This window comes from Microtus oregoni, unplaced genomic scaffold (genome assembly GCF_018167655.1).
Source record: "Microtus oregoni isolate MIOR12 unplaced genomic scaffold, Mior012 000009F_ref0000495, whole genome shotgun sequence".
Taxonomy (NCBI): Eukaryota; Metazoa; Chordata; class Mammalia; order Rodentia; family Cricetidae; genus Microtus; species Microtus oregoni.
The window spans coordinates 12,710,674-12,727,883 of NW_024543068.1; the positions used below are offsets into that span (position 1 = coordinate 12,710,674).

General features: G+C 46.2%; 1 protein-coding gene across 1 annotated transcript; it reads left to right on the forward strand.

The window, feature by feature from the left end:
- The first annotated feature begins 99 nt into the window (after positions 1–99).
- Npc2 (NPC intracellular cholesterol transporter 2) lies at positions 100–16,980 on the forward strand. The gene is made up of 4 exons (XM_041658531.1): positions 100–375; positions 7,343–7,450; positions 13,776–13,948; positions 16,665–16,980. Exons 1-4 carry the CDS (start codon positions 294–296, stop codon positions 16,749–16,751), a joined length of 450 nt encoding a protein of 149 aa, XP_041514465.1. The 5' UTR covers positions 100–293; the 3' UTR covers positions 16,752–16,980.
- The last annotated feature ends 230 nt before the right edge of the window (positions 16,981–17,210 follow it).

Genomic DNA, 17,210 nt, shown 5'->3' on the forward strand with positions numbered 1-17,210 from the left:
TGAAAACACTTCCAATTGCCGACGCGGGGCGGTACCAATAGAGTGGGACGACCGCAAAGAAGAGCGGGATCTCCGCAGGCCCTGCCGGGAGGGGAAGAGATGGGCGGAGATAAAGAGCCAGCTGTGCGACTGGCGCCCTGGAGCCTCGGGCGGGGCGCGGGCGGACCTTCGCTGGTGACTGGTCACAAGTGGCCTGACCCGGCTCCTCCCTCGGTCCGCCGTGACAAGTTTATCTTGTGACTGCCGCCGCAGCTACATATTTCTTCCTAGATTGCGGAGCGTTCTTATCCACCATGCGTTTCCTGCGCTGCACGATCCTTCTGCTGGCGCTCGTCGCCGCCATCCGGGCCGAGCCCCTGCGCTTCAAGGACTGCGGTGAGCACTGAGCCCACTCGAGGAGACCCGCGGGCTGGATTGGGCGGGTTACTAGAACGTGGGGGCTCAGCCTCAGACCCAGGGTGGAACGGGCTGGGTTGGGTCCCAAGGTACCACCAGCCTTGATTGAAACTTAACCCTCCGTACAACTTAGACTCTCCTTGCCACGCGTGTTTTGGGGTAATCTCTACACTCTCAAGGCGAACCTTGGGCTGAAGTTCTCTAAAGTTTGTTGGGTGGACATCAATCAAGCCGGCACGTAGTCGCAGCACTCGACGGTGGAGACAGGAGGGTTGCTAATTCAAGGCTAGCCTAGGCTATGTAGTGAGAACTGCCTGAAAAAATAAATAAATAAAAGCAAAAATAAAACAATAGGGTAGACAGCGAGCCTGCATCCGACACGAATTGAGGGGATGGGCGGAGAATTTCTTTTGATTTATTCCTTGCATCTTCACTAGCCTTTCTCCTTTGTTCGTTTGAAGTTTTCTCCTTGGTTGGGGTTTGAGTGGGTGGGTAGGAGGCAGTCTCACTTTGTAGCCCAGTTTGGCTTTCAGAGCCCCCCCCCCCCTTTTCTCTTACTGACAAGACAAAAGCCAGTTCTTCTCGTAATCAATTCTTTGACAAAGTAGGGTTTCCTTTGGGCTAACAAATTTCATGATCGTGTCTCCTGTAAAACTCCTACTTCTAGTGATTCCTTGTGATACCGAAGTCCCTCCCGACACTGCCGCTGGATTCTTTTCTACTGGAAAATATAAGAGAGGGTAGAAACCCCGAGTTCATCCAGTCAGGCTAGACAAGTAATTGCTGGGGCAAAGCTGGAGCAGTGGGGGATGGGGGCGAGGGTTAGAGGTGGAAAGGAGCAGTGATAAACGAAAGACAAAAACTGATTTTGTAAAACATGTGAGCAGGAGGAAAACCTGGAGACCACAGTGCATCACTGAATTAAAGAGTTATTAGGTGGGTTGGAGAGATGGTTCAGTGGTTTAGAGTGCCGGCTCTTCCAGAAGACTAGAGTTCAGTTCCCCGCATCCACATCAGGTGGCCCACAACTGTCTGTATCTCCAACTTCAAGGAGTCCAGTGTCTCTGGCCTCCTCAGGTACAGCACTCAAAGGCACACAGGTAACTCTTATTGAGGAGGTAGGGGTGGGGTAGCTTAAGTAAGCCTTCCTAAAGTCACACAACTGAATGGGGAACCAAGTTAAGTATGCTTCTTTATAGCCAGTATCCAGGTAATATTAACTACTCAGTAAATACTTACTAAAAAGGTAGATGAGGGAATTAATACTGTTTCTAATGTGTTATCAAAACTCCTGTTAAGGCAAAAGCAAAGATGGCCCTGTGGTCCTGTGGAACTAGACGGACCACTGCCTTCACTGATGCTAATCTAGAAGACTAGCTAAAAGTGGCTGTTCCTTTAAAGTGCTGCTTTTCCCTTTGTTAAACTGCTTAAATTTTGCCAGGTGGTGTTGCACTCCTTTAATCCCAACACTTGGGAGGCAGAGGCAGACTGATCTGTGTGAGTTCGAGGCCAGCCTGGTCTACAGTGCTAGTTCCAAGACAGGCTCCAAAGCCACACAGAGAAACCTTGTCTCGAAACAAACAAACAAACAAACAACAAAAAAAGTTGCTTAAATTTTTATTCTATTTTTAATGTGTGTGTGTTCATGTGTACCCAAGCATGTGGTAGTCAGAGTACAGTCCTCACGGGTCATCCTCAAGAACACCATCTACTCATTTTGAGACATGGTCATCCATTTCTTTTGAGACATGGTCTCTCATTGGCCTGGGGCTCACCATTAGTCTAGATTGGCTAGCCAAGGATCCCTGTGGTCCTCCTGTCCACCTGTCCCAGGTCAGGATTACATGTTTGTGCCACCATGAGTGGTTTTTTTCATTTGTCTGAGAGAGGGTTTCTCTGTGTAGCTCCGGCTGTCCTGGGACTCGCTCTGTACACCAGGCTTACTCTGCCTCCCTGAGTTCTGGGATTAAAGGCATGCGCCACTATTACCTGGCATTTTTATGTGGGTTCTGGGAATTGAACTCTGGTCTTCTGCTTGCAAGACAAGCACTCTGTCCACAGAACAATTCCCTCCCACCCCTCCTTTGTGAGCTTAGGACCAGCACTTGGATGAAGGTACCGAATTAATTTTACTAACTCATTCTTCACCGTCTGTCACAGGAAGGCAGTCCAAGCACATGGACTAACTTGTCTAAAATCCTGCAGCTAGGGAGCAAGAGGTTGATAAGTCTCTGTGACCCACTTTGGACTCCAGTACTTTTGTTGTTGCTAGTGGTTTTTGTTTGTTTGAGACAGCTTTGTGGACCAGCCTGAACTCACAAAGATCTACCTGTCTCTACATTAAGGAGTGCTGGGTTCAAAGTCATGTGCCATCATGCCTGCATTTTTTTTTAAAGCAGGTATATACCTCTGGGAAGAACTTGTCTTTCCTGTTTTATTTATTTGTTTATTTGTGTATATGTATGTTAGGAGGGCCCGCACAGGCACAGCATATATGTAAAGGTCAGAGGACAACTTGCAGGGATCTCCCCCTCCCTCTGTGTGGGTTCTGGGAATTGAAATTCAGGTGCCAGCCTTGGTAACAATACTTTTACCTTCTGAGCTGTCTCTCGGCCCTAGAGAACTTAAAAGAAAGGGGGGTTCCTGTGACAGATTTTGAATTAGGAAATACAAAGTGAACATTTCAGGGCCCAGATGAGAAGTTTTTATATTCTGTGCCTGCCTTCTCCTGGGGTGGAATTTCCTCACGGGAAACGTGGAAGCCAGTGAGCTACTTGTGCAATATTTGCAGTGGGAACTGAGGGGTTTGTTCTATTGACATTTGAAGTCCGGGAACCTCTTGTCAGGGGGCAGGAAGAAAAAAACTGCACAAAAGGACTGTAAGTACCCTTTCCTTTGATCCCTTGAGATCATGTGACCTACCTTTGAAGAAGCAGGTAGAGTTGGCCACTGAAGCCTGGACACAAGCACCAATTTTCAACTTTCCTGGCCACCTATCATGAGATGGAGTGGGAGGGTGCTTCTCGTACTGTGCAGCGTGGGAGCAAGCTAGGAGATAGGGACTGCGATAGGGACTGCAGAGTGTCGTTTACTGACCCCCGGGGTCTGTAATAAAGGATTGGTGTGATAAAAGAGGGACTTTGAAGAGACACTTCCAGCCTGAGGGCGAGCCCAGGGAGAGAGGATCATGTGCACGCGCTGTCATGTGTTCTGCATGGACAGTTCTAAGCTAGCCTGGTAACTACATAGCCGGCCCACGAAGTATATTTAAGGTGAGAAGCTTAGCATTTGTGCCAGAGGGGCTTCGCTTACTCACCCAGGAGCAGCTGTTCTAGTTCCTGAACCGAATCAGAAGTAATGGTAATCACAGCCAGCAACTTCAGTGGTGCCACCGTGTTCCAGATCTGCCGCTCTGTTGACTCGCTGCCCTCAGGGCAGCCCCAGATGTTGAGTGTCTTGTCTGCGGGCTGCACAGTAAGAAGCTGGGCTGGTAAGAAGTCAGACCCAGGTGATAGGCGTAAGTCTGCCCCCTCAGTTACAGTAGCTGAGGAGTATCGCCAAAAAGCATTGCTAACCTCCGCTATCCCGGGCACTATTGCCAGGCTGTTCACTCATTCTCTCCCATTCTGCTGGCCAGTGTCAGGAGCTTGAATTACCTTTGTGTTTCTGACCATTGTTTTTTAAACATAAATAATAGTTACAAGTATATTATTTTCAGCAACTGTGCAGCCCTTAGCCTGGTAATTTTACTGGCGAGGAAAATAAATCTAGGATTGTGTAGGCTGAAAGCCTGGGCCCTGGCTGCTCATCTCAAGTGCCAGTTAAAGAGACAAGTAAAGGGGGCCTGAGGAATGGCTCAGTGGTTTAGGGCACTTGCTGCTCTTCCAGAGGATTCAGGTTCGGTTCCCAGTACCCTCATGGTGGCGCACAACCATCCATAACTCCAGTTCTAAGGAATCCAATGCTCTCTTCTGACCTCCATGGGTACCATGTGTATATACATATGTGTAGGCAGCATATTCTCACCCAAGAAAATGAATAAACCTAGCACAATTAATCCCAGCCCTCAGGAAGCAGAGGCAGGTGGATCTCTATGAGTTCGAGGCTAGCCTGCTCTACAGAGTAAGTTCTAGGACAACCAAAGCTACACAGATAAACCCTGTCTCAAAAAAAAAAAAACAAAAAAAAACATTAAATAAATAAATAGACCTTAGAATTTTTTTTGAAAAGAGTAAGTAATATTGAAAAGCCAAGAAAGGAGCTTTTTCAGTGTGGCAGTATTGGAAAGAAGAACATAACAAAGGAACCACCAGTCAGTTTTTGGGGGTACTAAGAGGTTCGTATTTAAATTGAGGGTAAGAGGTATGAATAATAAGGTAGTTAGCTCAAGTCTGACCTACAAAGTGGTCTGACTTGTTGTCAGAACTGAAATCTCTTCCTGGGAAGCAGGTTTCTCATCTGGCTGGCACCAGCATGTCACACACGCCCCCCACACCACCACCATTGTGGTCCATTGTTTTGGGAGTCTTGATAACGCAGTATCTTTTTTTTTTTAAAGATTTTATTTATTTGCTATGTTCTGTCTGCATTTATACTTGCATGCCTGAAGAGTACTTACAGATGATTGTGAGCCAACATGTGGTTGTGGGAATCGAACTTAGGACGTCCAGAAGAGCAGTCAGTGCTCTTAACCTCTGAGCCATTTCTCCAGCCCCCCAGTATCTCTTTCAAATACCTTCTCTTCTGCTAGAACAGTTACTGTACCAGTTAGTGAAGCTGGTCTTGACTGAGTGAATCAGCCCTGCTTGGGCCCTAAGTTTGTTTTTTGTTTGTTTGTTTACTTGTTTGAAACAAGGCTCGCCTCAAACTGTGCTCCTCCCCCTGCCTCAACTGTCCAAGAGCTGCAGGTACTGACCAACCTGGTACCTCGCCCAGCTGGGGTCCCTGAGTGTTTTTTGGAACTATAAAGATCTTGACCTCTGTCTTCCTCTGTTTGGTTCTGGGAAAAGTCAAAGTTTAATGGCTTAGTCAAGATTTGAGATCCTGTCTGTGAGAGCCAGAGTCCTCATGACTCCCTGAGCGAGCCTCTTAGCGGCTGCCTGGAGAACGTGACTGGCCTGAAAGCAGAAGTATTGTGGGGAACTTCAGCTTTAAGGAGGGAGCTGTTTCTTCTTTTCAGGGCCATTCCTCGGTTGAGGATTGAGGTGGCGGTTCCTCTTAAGTCCCACACAGCACTCTCTCACAAAACAGTAGGGTTCAGGCGCCACTGGTTTAAAAAACCAAGTTTGACTAACTAACCCAGACCACTAATGTTACTCTTTATTTTCTTTTTTTTTTCTTTCTCTCTCTGTCTTTTCTTTCCTTTTTTTTAATATTTTTTTTATTTATTATGTATACAATATTCTGTCTGTGTGTATGTCTGCAGGCCAGAAGAGGGCACCAGACCCCATTACAGACGGTTGTGAGCCACCATGTGGTTGCTGGGAATTGAACTCAGGACCTTTGGAAGAGCAGACAATGCTCTTAACCGCTGAGCCATCTCTCCAGCCCCGTTTGTTTGTTTTGTTTTTCAAAACGGGGTTGTTTTTTTTTTTTTGTAGCCCTGGCTGTCTTGGAACTCGTTCTGTAGACCAGGCTGGCCTCAAACTCTGAGATCTGCCTGCCTCTGCCTCCCGAGTGCTAGAGTTAAAGGTGTGCACCACCACCACCCAGCTGAGAACCAGCTCTTAAAAGTTGTCCTCTGACCTTCACGCAGGCACTGTGGAACATAGGCATGTACACCCACAATAAATTAATTTTAGAAAAAGGAATTCAAGGGGCTGGAGAGATGGCTCAGTGGTTAAGAGCATTGCCTGCTCTTCCAAAGGACCTGAGTTCGATTCCCAGCAACCACATGGTGGCTCACAACCATCTGTAAAGAGGTCTGGCGCCCTCTTCTGGCCTTCAGGCATACACACAGACAGAAAATTGTATACATAATAAATAAATAAATAAATATTTAAAAAAAAAGGAATTCAAGATATAAAGATTTCCAAGTTCATCCCCAAGTACCCTCACAGGGAAGGGGGAGAGAATGAGAAAAAGCAAGACAAGAATCTGGAAGCATTTAGGGGTTTTGTTTTTATTTTTTATTTTTTTGGTTTTTTTGAGACAGGGTTTTATTATATATCTCTGGTTGTCCTGATAGACCAGGCTGGCCTGGAATTTAGAGAGATCTGCCTCCCTCTGCCTCCCAAGTGCTGGGATTAAAGGTATGTGCCACCATGCCTGGCTTTTTTTTTTCTTTTTGGCTTTTTTTTTTTAATAGAGTCCTTTTCATATAGTGTTGTCTAAACGTTGTCTCACTATATTTCTTAATTTGATAAATATTAGTATTCTGCTTGCCAAGAAATCAATTTGCTTTTCATTCAATTTATAAGTTTGATTTTTAGTAGTACCAAGATTCTCGACTTTTGTGTTAGTGTGTGTGTGTGTGTGTGTGTGTGTGAGAGAGAGAGGGGGGGGGGAAGGAGGAGGGAGATGTCGGGATATGATGTAGGTGCCCATCTAGGGACATGTAGGGACCAGAGGAAGTCTCAGATGTGGGTCCTTGCCTTCTGCCTTGTTTGAAATAGGTCTCTTTGCGGCTATGCTGGCAGCATCCTACAGGCTGGCTGGCTGGCAGGTTTTCAGGATTCCCCTTTCTCTACCTCCATCTCTCTGTAAGAACGCTGGGATTGCAAATGCCCCCTGCTGCAGCCAGCTTTAGGTAGGTTCTGGGGATTCATACTGTGCAGCAAGTGCTTTGTTTACCTTTCGAGCCACCTACCCAGCCCCAAATCTAACCGTACTTTGTCCTAAGGACTTCGTTTCAGGAAAACAGTCAGAAGAAACTCACTTCACCATGAGGCACCTGCAACCTCAGTGCAGTCTTTTCTTCATATTTGATTTTTTTCTTTTTTTGCAGGTTCTAAGGTCGGAGTTATAAAGGAGGTGAATGTGAGCCCATGCCCCACCCAGCCATGTGAGCTGCACAAAGGCCAGTCCTACAGTGTCAATGTCACCTTCACTAGTGGTGAGTAACTGTGACTCTTCCCTTCACTTCACACTGAACCGTGATATAGCAGGGGAGACCATGGCTTGGTTGGCAGGGATTTGTCAACGTCCTTTCTGACCTGCACAAAACTAGAATTCACTTTGTTGCTGGACAGGACCGAGTCTGGCTCCGTAGCTACTACTTTTCATGTTCTAAAAGGAAACCTGAAGGGCTGGATTGATAAAAGGAGTGCTTTTAAGTTATAGCTCTGACTAAAAGTGGGGAGGGGAGAATCCTGTAGTAGTTTCACAACGTATAAGAGGGTGACACAAAACCCAGGAGCCATGCAGACTGCAAAACCCAGGAGCCATGCAGACTGCGCTGAGTCAGAGCTGTGTGAGAGCTCTCTGCTGCGGGCTGTCTGTGTGATGTCTCTCAGCAGGAAACGCTCAGGGCCACTACTGTGTCCTCAGACACCCTTCTCATGCTGGGTTCCTGCTGTGTCCAGCGCAGCCTGGTTCTGGAAACCTGACTGAGACAGCAAGGGGTGAAGAAAGGACAGAAACAAATCTTTAACATTCTGCATAATGTTCCTTCAAGCCAGGCCTCAGTGGAAGAACCATGAGCCCAAAAGGAGCCTCATTATAGAAAATTCCAGGCTAGCCACAGCTACAGAGAGAGATCTTATCTCAGTGGTTCTCAGCCTTCCTAACCCTGAGACCCTTCCTCATGTGGTGACCTACAACCATAAAATTATTTTCATTGCTACTTCATAACTGTAATTTTGCTGTTATGAATCGTAATGTGAATATTTGATATTCAGGATATCTAATATGCAACCCCTGTGAAAAGGTTGTTTGCCCCCAAAAGGGGTCAAAACCCCACATGTTGAGAACTGATGGTTTATCTCAAAGGAGAAAAGGTATGTGTAAAGTGACTCTGTGGGTAAAGGTAATTATCACCAGGCTGGGTGACTTAAGTTCAGTCCTTAGAAGCCACATAGTCAAAGGAGAGAACTGATTCCTACAAGTGCATTGTGACACACACACACACACACACACACACACACACACACACACTTTAAAGACAGCAGATTTGCACCAGAGAAAGATGACTCAGTAGTTAAGAGAGCTTGCTCTGCTTAAAGAAGACCTGAGCTGGGCTGTGGTGCTGCACGCCTTTAATCCCAGCAGAGGCTGGCGGATCTCTGTGAGTTCAAGGCCAACCTGGTCTAGAGAGTAAATTCCCAGAGAGACTCCAAAGCTACACAGAGAAACCCTGTCCCAAACAAACAAGAAGACCTGAGTTGGATTCCCAGCACCCACATGGAACCCCCAACCATCTATAACTCCAGCTCCAGAGTGTCCAGTGCCCCTCCTCTGGCTTGCACAGGCACCCGCACATAGTGTGTGCATACACATACATAAACATAAATGAAATTAAATTTTTTAAAAATGTAAAGAATCTAGACAAGTACAGAATGCTTATTTCTGGACAGAGCAACTGTCTGGACTCCTTCCCTCGTTTGCTCTCCCATGAACTATCTAGAACTCAGAGTTCTCAGCGCTGCTCACTTCTCTGCTCAGAGAATGAGCGCCCTACTTTCTTTCTTGATCCACCCTATCACCTTAGCTTGTTTGTTTAAAAAAAAAAACAAAAACAAACTAAAGGCTAGGGAGATGACTCAGTTGGGAAAAAGCACTTATTGCCCAAACATGAGGACCTGAGTTCAGATCCCAGCCCTGACATAAAAAGGTAGGTGTGCCACACACATGCCTGTAAGTCCAGTACTGTGAGTGCAAAGGCTGGAGGATGGGGACCTGCTGGCCGCCAGCCTAGCTCCATCCAGTTTAGTGTCTTAGTTAGGGTTTCTTTTGCTGAAATGAAACACTATGACCAAAAAGCAAGTTGGAGAGAAAAGGGTTTATTCAATTTATACTTCCATATCACTGTTCATTACCGAAGGAAGTCAGGGCAGGGACCTGGAGGCCAGCCTGGTCTACAGAGGTGGGAGCTGATGCAGAGACCATGGAGGGGTGCTGCTTACTGGCTTACTTGCTCAGCCTGCTTTCCTATAGAGCCCAAGACCGCCAGCCGGGGGATGGCACCACCCACAATGGGCTGAGCCCTCCCACATCAATCACAAATTAAGAAAATGCCTTACAGCCCGATGTTATGGAGGTTCTCTCCTTTCAGATGACTCTAGTTTGCCGTGTCAGGTTGATATTAAGACTAGCCAGGACGTGAGAGCCTCTATCTCAAGAGTATTCCTTGGAGACTCAGAGCAATGGGGCAGAGCTCACATGTCTTCCTCTGGCCCCTGCGTATGCACACACAGCATTCTAGGTGGAAGCCATGCGCCCCACACAGGAAGAAGGAAAAGGCACAAGTTGTAGGTGATGCCTGTAATCACAGCACTGGAGGGTGGAGCAAGAGGAATCAAAGGCAGCCTGCACTAAATAGCATGTCCTTCTGTGAGTTCAAGGCCAGCCTAGTCTGCAAGGTGCATTCAAGACAGCCAGGGCTACACAAAGAAACCCTGGTTTTTTGTTTGGTTGGTTGGTTTTGTTTGTTTGTTTTTAAGATGGGGGCCTGGAGAGATGGCTCAGCAATTAAGAGCACTGCCTGCTCTTCTGAAGGTCCTGAGTTCACTTCCCAGCAACTACTTGGTGGCTCACAACCATTTGTAATGAGATCTGGTGTCCTCTCTGGCCTGCAGGCATAATGCTGGCAGAACACTGTATACATATATAATAAATAAATCTAAAAAAAAAAAAAGATAGGGCCTCACCAGTCAGTGGTGGCACACACCTTTAATCCCAGCACTCAGGAAGCAGAGACTCAGGAAGTGGGTCTCAGTGAGTTCAAGGCCAGCCTGGTCTACAGAGCGAGTTGCAGGACAGCCAAGGCTGTTCCACAGAGAAACGCTGTCTCAAAAAACCAACACAAAACCAAAAACATGAGGACCTCAGTTTGATTTCCAGAATCCATGTAAAATGCCAGGAATGGTCGTCCTGGAAATAGGCTTGTGGCCCCAGCACTGGGGAGGTGGAAACAGGTAGATCCCAAGGCTCACTGGCAGCCAGCCTGGCCAAGTCAGTAAATCCCGGGCCAGTAAGAAGACTGTCTCAAAAAACAAGGTGCATGGCTTCTTGAGGCTGACCTCAGGCTAGTGTTCACACACAAACACTCACATAGTTCTTATACAAAATATATAAGGGCCCCTTTCTGTCTGTCGACAAGCCTGAGGAAACATTGCTGGAAGCTGTCACCTCCCTGACAGCAGGTCTTAGAAAGGGCCTCGTAAGTCAGTCAGAGTGCTGCACAGCCCTAATCCCAACACTCCGAGGCAGAGACAAGAGAACCTCCAGAGGCCAGCCTGGCTACATAGTGAGTTCCAGGACAGCCAGAGTATGTAAAGAAACCCTATCTCAAAAATAATAATAAAAAAAATACAACGTCTCCTGAGGTGTCCCAACAGCTACAGAAGCTCTGTTTTCTAGTTTTGAGTTTCAGTACGGTTGACGAGAGTGAGGAACCATTTGAGCAAAAGAGAACACTCCCCCAAACACCAACACTCTAGGTCTTTGTATTTATCACTACACCACTGTGTAGCCATAACTACAGGGCCACATACGGTGTCTGGAAGAGTCGTGGAGCCAGAGAGCCAAAGGAGAAGATCCTCAAAGACCAGGTCCCACTCGCCCGTGAAAAAGATCTTTCTCAGTATCGAAGAGGACACTAAAGAGCATCACCTCTGAGACCAGAGTGGTTGAAATCATGAGTGACAGGCAGGGAGGAAAAGAGGCACTTAGTTTTGTTACCTTTAACAACCAAGACCCTTTGGATAAGACTGCCATTCAAAAACACCATCCTTCGTATACCCACAGCTGTGAAGTAAGACCCACCCTGTGGAAGCAAGAAATAGCTAGTCCTTCATCCAGCCAAAAAGTCAGAGCGGTTCTGGAGACTCTGGTGGTGGTTTTAGGTGTGGAGGGAACTTTAGTGGTCATGGTGGCTTCAGTGGTGGCGGTATATATGATGGCAGTGGGATAGCTATAATGGATTTGGTAATGATGGAAGCCATTTGGAGGCAGTGGACGCTGTGGTGATTTTGGCAGCTACAACAATTTGTCTGCAAATATTGGCCCTCTGACTGGAGGAGATTTTGCAGGCAGGAGCTCTGGCCCCTGTGGGGTAAGTGTACTTAGCTGAACCACAGAACCAAGCTGTCGATGCAGCTCCACAGCAGCTGTCTGTGGCAGAAGGGTCTAGCTGCTGCCAGGAAACGAAACGTGGCAGGAGAGGCGAGCCATGCAAGTGACCAGGAAGCCACAGGTCAACAGCTGTGACCTCAGCAAAGCGGGGCCCACTCTCTCATGTGTCTGGGCAGTGTCTGTGACTAACTGTAGAGCAGGTTATTTTCATTTCTGTGTGGAAGGTGGATAGCATTCCAGCGGTGGGGGGTGGTGTTTTGTTCTGTTTTATAATTGTTGTTTTGTCTTTGGTGTTTAGTTTTTGTTTAGGTTTATGTGTATAAGGTTTCTGCCAGCATGTATGTATGTGCGCACGGGTGTGCCTGGTGCTCACAGAGGTCAGGAGAGTGTGATGGATCCCCTGGAGCTGGAGTTATGGGTGCGAGGAGCCACTATGTGGGTGCTAAGAATTGAACCTGGGTCTTCCAGAAGAGCAGCTGGTACTCTCCAGTGCCCTCTCCCCAGGGAAAGGTTTTAATGGATACTTTTCTTCGGCTGTTTTGTTGAGCATGAAAAGAAAGAGTCTAATTATGATGCTGACTAAACGTGTTTTTATAAAAATAAAATTAATGATGACTCAGCGTTAAGAGCACTGGCTGCTCTTGCAGAGGACCCAGGTTCAAATCCCACCACCCACGTGGCAGCTCATAGCTGTCTATAACTCCATTCCCAGAAGATCTGGCATCTTCATTTATTTATTATGTATACAACATTCTGCCTCCATGTATGCCTGCACGCCAGAGGAGGGCGCCAGATCTCAGTACAGATGGTTGTGAGCCACCATGTGGTTGCTGGGAATTGAACTCAGGACCTCTGGAAGAGCAGCCAGTGCTCTTAACCTCTGATCCATCTCTCCAGCCCTCTTCATTCAGATATTAACGCAGGCAAAACACCAATGCAGATGAAGTAAAAATAAATAAATTTTAAAAAATAAAATGAAGAGCTTGTGAGGTGACTTACAGCTAAAGGTGAACCCCGGAATCTGCATGGTGGAAGGAGAAAGCAGACTCCCAGATGTTATCCTCTGACCTATGCGTCTGCCGTGCCATGTTCACACCTCCCCCCACTAACTAAATAGAGTTTAGGCTTTTTAAAATTATTATTAAAAATTAAAAGAATGAAACACAGCCTGGGGGCTGGAGAGATGGCTCAGTGGTTAAGAGCATTGCCTGCTCTTCCAAAGGTCCTGAGTTCAATTCCCGGCAACCACATGGTGGCTCACAACCATCTGTAAAGAGGTCTGGTGCCCTCTTCTGGCCTGCAGGCATACACACAGACAGAATATTGTATACAAAATAAATAAATAGAATAAATATTTAAAAAAAAAGAAAAAAGAATGAAACACAGCCTGTACCCTGGATCTCCAAAATATCATTAACAGCATGTAACATTACTAAAGGTTTGGGGATACAGGTCTGGGCCCTGGCAGCCTGACAAGGGAGGCCCAGCCTCATCCTCGATATGCTCAGCTCCTGGCCTGTCTCCAGGTTGTTATTACCCTTCCTGCATCGCAAGGGCAAGTCCCTTCTTTTTCTGACACCTTGGGCTCCATCTGTTCTCTTCCAGGGCTGGAGGGGGTGTGATTTCATTTCTTTGGGGCACAATGTCTCAATAGCCTGATGGTCAGAGGGAGGAGCACAGCAGTCTCTTGAGAACCTCTTCAGTCCTGCCTGAGAACTGCAGTGACTAGTTGCCCTAATCTGATAATACTTCACCCCTCCTGCCTGTCTTCAGTGTGGAGGCTGGAGGGGACCAAGAGATTAACAGCTCTTTTAATTTTACAAAGTATCTAAAGGATTGCCTGTCTCTGCCGGCATTTAAAACCCACGGTACACTCTGGCAGAAACCAGTGGTCCTTATAGTGGTAGATAAGGTTATTTGTCTAAGTAGCCTGATTCCCTTGATGGGGAGCAAGGAAAGAAACCAGCTCCTTTATCACATGGACCAGAGCTGGCTGCTAACGGTGACCCATGAAGACAGAGATGCTGGAAGGAAGAGGCCTCTGGTCTGCTGCTATAGCCCTTCTAGCATTTGAGAGTGAATTTGATGACTTGCCTTAGAATTTACAAATACAGTTGCCTTCACCGCCTGACTCTCTGTCTTCCTAGGCACTCAGTCGGAGAACAGCTCTGCCACAGTGTACGGCATCCTGGCAGGACTCCCCGTCTTCTTCCCCATCCCTGAGTCCGACGGTTGTAAGTCTGGAATCAACTGCCCCATCCAGAAAGACAAGACCTACAGCTACCTGAATAAACTCCCAGTGAAGAGTGAATACCCCTCTGTAAGTGACTCCCTGGGGCTGGGTCAGATGCGGAGGCTGGGAGTAAGAAACAGGGACTGGGGCAAAGGGCCTCTCATTTCTGGTGAAGCTGGAAAGGCCTGTGCGGAAGGAGATAAGTTTGAGGGACCCGAGGATGCCATTTTTATAGACCAGTTCCTCACTCAGAGCCTCCCTGTGCAGTGGTGATATTATTTCTGACTTATAAGTGAAGAATTCTAAGCCTCTGAATTCATGTACTACAGACAGAGTCCAAATCTGCTTTACCAAGAAGTCCTTGTGCTTAGATTTAGAGACGGGTCTCTAAGTCCAAAGCCTGTGCAGGGTTAAAAGATTTTAGCTAGCCGGGCGGTGGTGGCTACCAGTCCTGGTGGCTCATTAAATCTTTAAAAAAAGAAAAGGCATGTTAGTGCACATCTTTAACCCCAGAACTCAGCAGGCAGAGACTGGAGGATCTCTGAGTTCAAGGCTAGCCGGGGCTACATAGTGAGACCTACCGAAAAAAATTACAAAATCAGATGGGACAATAGCTCACACTTCCAACACTTAGAAGGCTTAGACAGGAGGATTGCTATAGGTTGAAGGCCAGCCTAGACTTTTTTTTCTTCTCTCTTTTAGGGGGCCTGCTACCCAACTCCCAAATAAATCATACGGAGCCTTATTCTTGCTTATGAATGCCTGGCCTTTGCTAGGCTCATTTCTAGCCAGCTTTTCTTAAGTAATCACATCTACCTTTTGTCTCTGGGCTTTTTTACCTTTTTCTGTTTCTTAACCACTGAGCCATCTCTCCAGTCTGACCTTTTTCTATATCTGTATCACTTTTCTTTCCTTCCTACTCCATGGCAGGCTGTGTGGCTGGGTAGCCAGTCCCTGGTGTCCTCTCTCCTTTTTCTTTTCTTGCTCCTCAATCCCAGGTTAATTTTATTCAATCAAACAAATACAACACATCTTTTCATTGTTAACAAAAGCAGCAGAAAAAAATGCAACACACCTTTGCATGGTTAAAATAATATTCTCCAACACTAGATTATCTAGGGAATTCCAGAGTTCCAGGCTGCCTGTGGTGCAGAAGTGAGACCATAGCTCCAGAAACAAACAACAGTGACCACACAGCTCCTAGTTTGACTGTACCAAGTCAAAATTGAGATCTTTGAGATTATCAAATGAGATAATGAACAGAAATCAGTTTAAGATAACAGCGGTGTGTGCTCCTGTATAATCCTAGCACTTGGAAAGCTGAGGCCTCATTGATGCGCATTCAAAACAGCCTGGACTGGCTGTACAGTGAGTTCCAGGTCAGTCTGTAAGAGGCGAGGCCAGTGGGGTGGGGGTAGGGGAAGTTAACTTAAACTCTGTCGCTATACAGCTATACAGGGTAGTTGTCCTGGAAATGATCGGTTCCACATGGCTGTGGACCAGCGGTTCTCAGCTTTGCCAATGCTGCAACCCGTTAACATAATTCCTCTTGTGGTGGTCACCACAACCATACAATTATTTTTATTGCTACTTCATGACTGTAATTTTGCTACCATAATGTAAATATCAGTTTTCTGATGGTCATAGGTGACCCTGTGAAAGGATCACTTGACCCCCCCCACCCAAAGGGGTCACGGCCCTTAGGCTGAGACCACTGCTTTGGCATTTCCATTCCTAGCTGACAAGAAAGTTTCTTTACACTGAAGGACCTAAGAGTGAAAGGGGCTGTAGAAGTTTGCCAATTAAGTGAGAAGCTATTTAAATTTAAAATTATTGTATTTGTAAGGCTCTATTTGCATGACTCTGACCTAAGAGTGAAACTCAGTGATGCATACCTGTAGTCTCAGCGCTCGGGGGCAGAAATAGGACCAGAAGTTCGAGGCCAGCCTGAGTTACATAGCAAGTTCCGGGTCAGTAAAGCTGTGTAACAAATGGAGGGAGGGAAGAAGAAAGGAAAGAGAAGTCAAGAATTTTAGAATTACATTTAATAGGTGTGTTCATCCACCTACAATCCCAGAATTCAGGGGGCTGAAGTAGGATTGCCACAAATGTAAGGCCATACTACATAGTAAATTTAAAGCTAATCTAGATTAGCTATGAAGACTGTGTCTTTAAAAAAGAAAAAGAAAGGGGCTGGAGAGATGACTCAGCGGTGAACAGCACTGGCTGCCCTTCCAGATGATCCCGGTTCAATTCTCAGCACTCACATGGTGGCCGCTGCTGTCTTTAACTCCAGTTCCAGGGAATCCAATACCCTCACACAAACATACGCATTAAAAATAAATTATTCAAAGGAAAAAGAAAACAGAAAAGAGGAGCTAGAGAGATGCTCAGTGGTCAAGAGCACTGGCTGCTCTGCAGAGGACCCAGGTTCAGTTCCCAGCACCAAGAAGCAGCTCACAACCATTTGTAACTCCAGTACCGGGGATACATGTGGTGCACATATATACATTCAGGCAAACTTCATTCACATAAGATAAAATTTAGAAAAACTAAACAGAAAAAAAGAGGAGGAGAGAGGAAAGAAATATTATACTTGAAAAATTACATTGATAAATTGGACTAGATTAAATGATATCATTGGTATATTTTGGCTCACTCTTTGGATTAAGGTCATATCCTAATCGGGCTACAAGATGATATGACTTAAAAAGAATTAGGATTGAAGGTACAAACTGAAGCCAGTTATAGATCAAAAATCAGGTTCTGGCTTCATTTTTCCCAATTCCTTTTCTTTTTCCAGATAAAGCTGGTGGTGAAATGGGAGCTTGAAGATGACAAAAAGCAAAACCTCTTCTGCTGGGAGATTCCAGTGGAGATCAAAGGCTAAACTCTTTGGCACCCTGTGTCTGTGTGGGGTGAGAGGTCATGGCTGGAGGGAAGGGAAGAAATAGAAGAGAAATCAAACCTGAAATTAAACCAGTGCCGTAAGATGAACATCCAGAGACTGGCTGAGAGGTGCAGCAGAAAGTTGGCTCTGAATGCTTTTGCTCTTCTTTGTGGTCAGCTCTTGTTTCTTGTTCTTCAGAGGCTTTCATTAAAGATGATACTTGGTTGCAGGTGCTTGTTTTGTTTTTTTTAAACAGTATTAACATGTATCCTCCCTCTGCAGGGAAGATTGAACCTTCTGATAAATAAATACTAGCTTGCCTTTCTTGCATTTGTGTTCAGGGCCAGAGCAAGCAGGCACCCAGGGGAAACTGCCCTTTTCCTCATTTTCTTTTTTATGAGCTGGACCTTATCCATAGAAAATGACATTGTCGAGGCGGTGGTGGCGCACGCCTTTAAT